General features: G+C 36.8%; 1 protein-coding gene across 2 annotated transcripts in view; it reads left to right on the top strand.

Annotated features, from left to right (window-relative positions):
* Positions 1-1,587, top strand: part of LOC133420256 (cilia- and flagella-associated protein 20) — a 3,166-nt gene extending 1,579 nt beyond the window's left edge. The window contains exons 3-6 of one of the 2 annotated variants that reach the window (XM_061709914.1): positions 1-17; positions 122-310; positions 398-511; positions 1,331-1,587. The exon at positions 1-17 is cut by the window's left edge and continues 95 nt beyond it. In XM_061709914.1, coding sequence (XP_061565898.1) covers positions 1-17; positions 122-310; positions 398-511; positions 1,331-1,333 — 323 coding nt within the window. In that variant the 3' untranslated portion in view covers positions 1,334-1,587. Of the gene's footprint in view, positions 18-121; positions 311-397; positions 512-1,327 lie in introns of both variants that reach the window. The other variant, XM_061709903.1, reaches the window with a different exon arrangement.
* Positions 1,588-2,206: the final 619 nt, after the last annotated feature.

Raw genomic sequence — 2,206 nt, 5'->3', positions numbered from 1 at the left:
TTACCTTTGAAATCCAGGTATAGATTCAGAGATCATCTGTGTCTTATTGCAATGTTGGGTATTCTGGATGTATGTTGAAATGTGCTATCTCTGTTTCTCAACATTTAACTACATCTCCAAGGTGTTGGATGATAAAAACGTTCGCCGTCGGTTCAGGGCAAGTAACTTTCAGAGTACAACACGGGTGAACCCTTTCATCTGTACCATGCCCATGAGGCTTGATGATGGCTGGAACCAGATTCAGTTCAACCTGTCAGACTTCACCAGAAGAGCCTATGGGACCAATTACACTGAGACTCTTCGTGTACAGGTTAATACTCAGAGAAACCTTACACTATGCCCTCAATATCCATGGAACTGATTTCTTTTGCTAAAGTTTCATCTGTTTTACCCTCAGATTCATGCAAATTGCCGTATAAGGAGGGTGTACTTCTCAGACAGACTCTATTCTGAGGATGAGCTCCCAGCAGAGTTTAAACTGTACCTACCTGTACAGAACCAAAAGGCCAGGGTGAGTACGTACATCTGCGTTCTTGTGCAATGTCCTCATCCACAGCAGTGTGTGACCAGCATGGGGAGGAGGTGCCAGGCTGTTGTGGCTATGTATATTTCTTCTTCACGCTACTGGCATCTTTTTAAAAGAAAAATAAACAGGCTTTCCAATGGTATAAGATTTATTGCAAAAAAGCATTGTTAAAACAGAGGAACAATCTACCAAAAAAAAGAACAAAAAATAGCTTTTTTTTATCCGTAGTCCCTCAGCAGGTCAGCAAGTGATCAGAGGTTTCATATCCCGGCATTTGTCATTAGTGATGAAAACACTGTCTTTTCAGTAAAACGTCTCATTGGACCACTATGACATTAATATCAGAACTGATTACCGGAACTTATTTGACTTACATGTGATCAATGGTTGACCTCTAATTTATACATAATTCTGGGTGGGCTCTGACAGTTTCCCATTTTCATCCTTTCAACAGCTTGCCTGAAACCACAAACCTCTCTTTTTACCGCCTCTCTCTTTGAGTAAATAAACAAAACCATTTTTTTCTATATAATTTGTCAAGCAAAATGCTACACTGTTGTTCAGCTTTTAGTTATGATACCACCCAGTAATTTTAAAGTAATTGTTTTCAAACTAAAAGGTACAGTGGTCATCCCTAGGAGAAGGATGCAGTTTAGTTACTGTTACCTGTTACTTATCTGTAACATATGTGTTTGTTTAAACAGTTGTAGACATAATACTGTTGTACATTTTTCCAGGTGCCAATCCTGGTAAATGTTGCTTTAAAGTTTTACTAACGCAAGTCCTTTTTGTTTCTTGCAGCAGTAGAGCCTCTGGGTGCGCATCATTCCCAAGATGTTTTTTTTTTTCAAGCAAAATTGAAGTAGAAACAAGGAGTAGAACCCAATACGTTTTTTACTTCCTCCTACTCCTTTTCGGGCCTGAAGGTTATTTCTCTTTGATTTAGTTTAATGACTGTTTATTTGTATTCTTTTTTTGTTTTGTGAAATTGTTTTTTTTGTTGTTGTTGTTGTTGTTTTTCTTTCTGTATGCTCGAAATAAAGATTTCAATCAAAAATCAACCAATCAGATGTGATGTGAAGTTACTAGAATTGAGGTCAATCGTCTTGAATGATATGAAAATAAAGGCCTTCTGATTAAACTGAATTTATGACTATTGCAATATTTAATTTCCCTTTAGGGATTAACAACGTATTTTTGAATTGAACTGATTGAACGGATGATGGAGGTAGTGACGTTTATATTGTCCATGGGAACAATAATCATATAATTATAATCTGACAACGTTGCTGACACTCGAAGCGTAAAGACGCTTCTAATTTGGTAGGATGCTGCCCTCCAGCGGTCGTAGTGATGAACTGCAACAGCGTTTACATTGAAACCATAGTGAATAATTGAAACAGGTAAACATATTTAAGAAAGACTCGTTGATTTCCTAATACGATAAGCTATATACAGTTAAATAGCGGCGTTTATGATATTTTTTTTCAATTCCGCTAGGATAATGTAGGACTGCAATAGATTTGTCGTTATGCTCAAGTTTCCATTTAGGATATTTTGATCAGTTTTGTAGTTTCTCAATGTGACCACAGTAGGGCAGTAAACAATTGTAAAGAACATTTATCGTACATACTTGACTATCGTGCATAAGAATACATTAAATATTACTGATTAAAGACA

The sequence above is a fragment of the Cololabis saira genome, chromosome 2 (genome assembly GCF_033807715.1).
Source record: "Cololabis saira isolate AMF1-May2022 chromosome 2, fColSai1.1, whole genome shotgun sequence".
NCBI lineage: Eukaryota > Metazoa > Chordata > Actinopteri > Beloniformes > Belonidae > Cololabis > Cololabis saira.
Note: the sequence above shows the minus strand (reverse complement) of the source record. Positions and strands in the feature narration are given on the sequence as shown.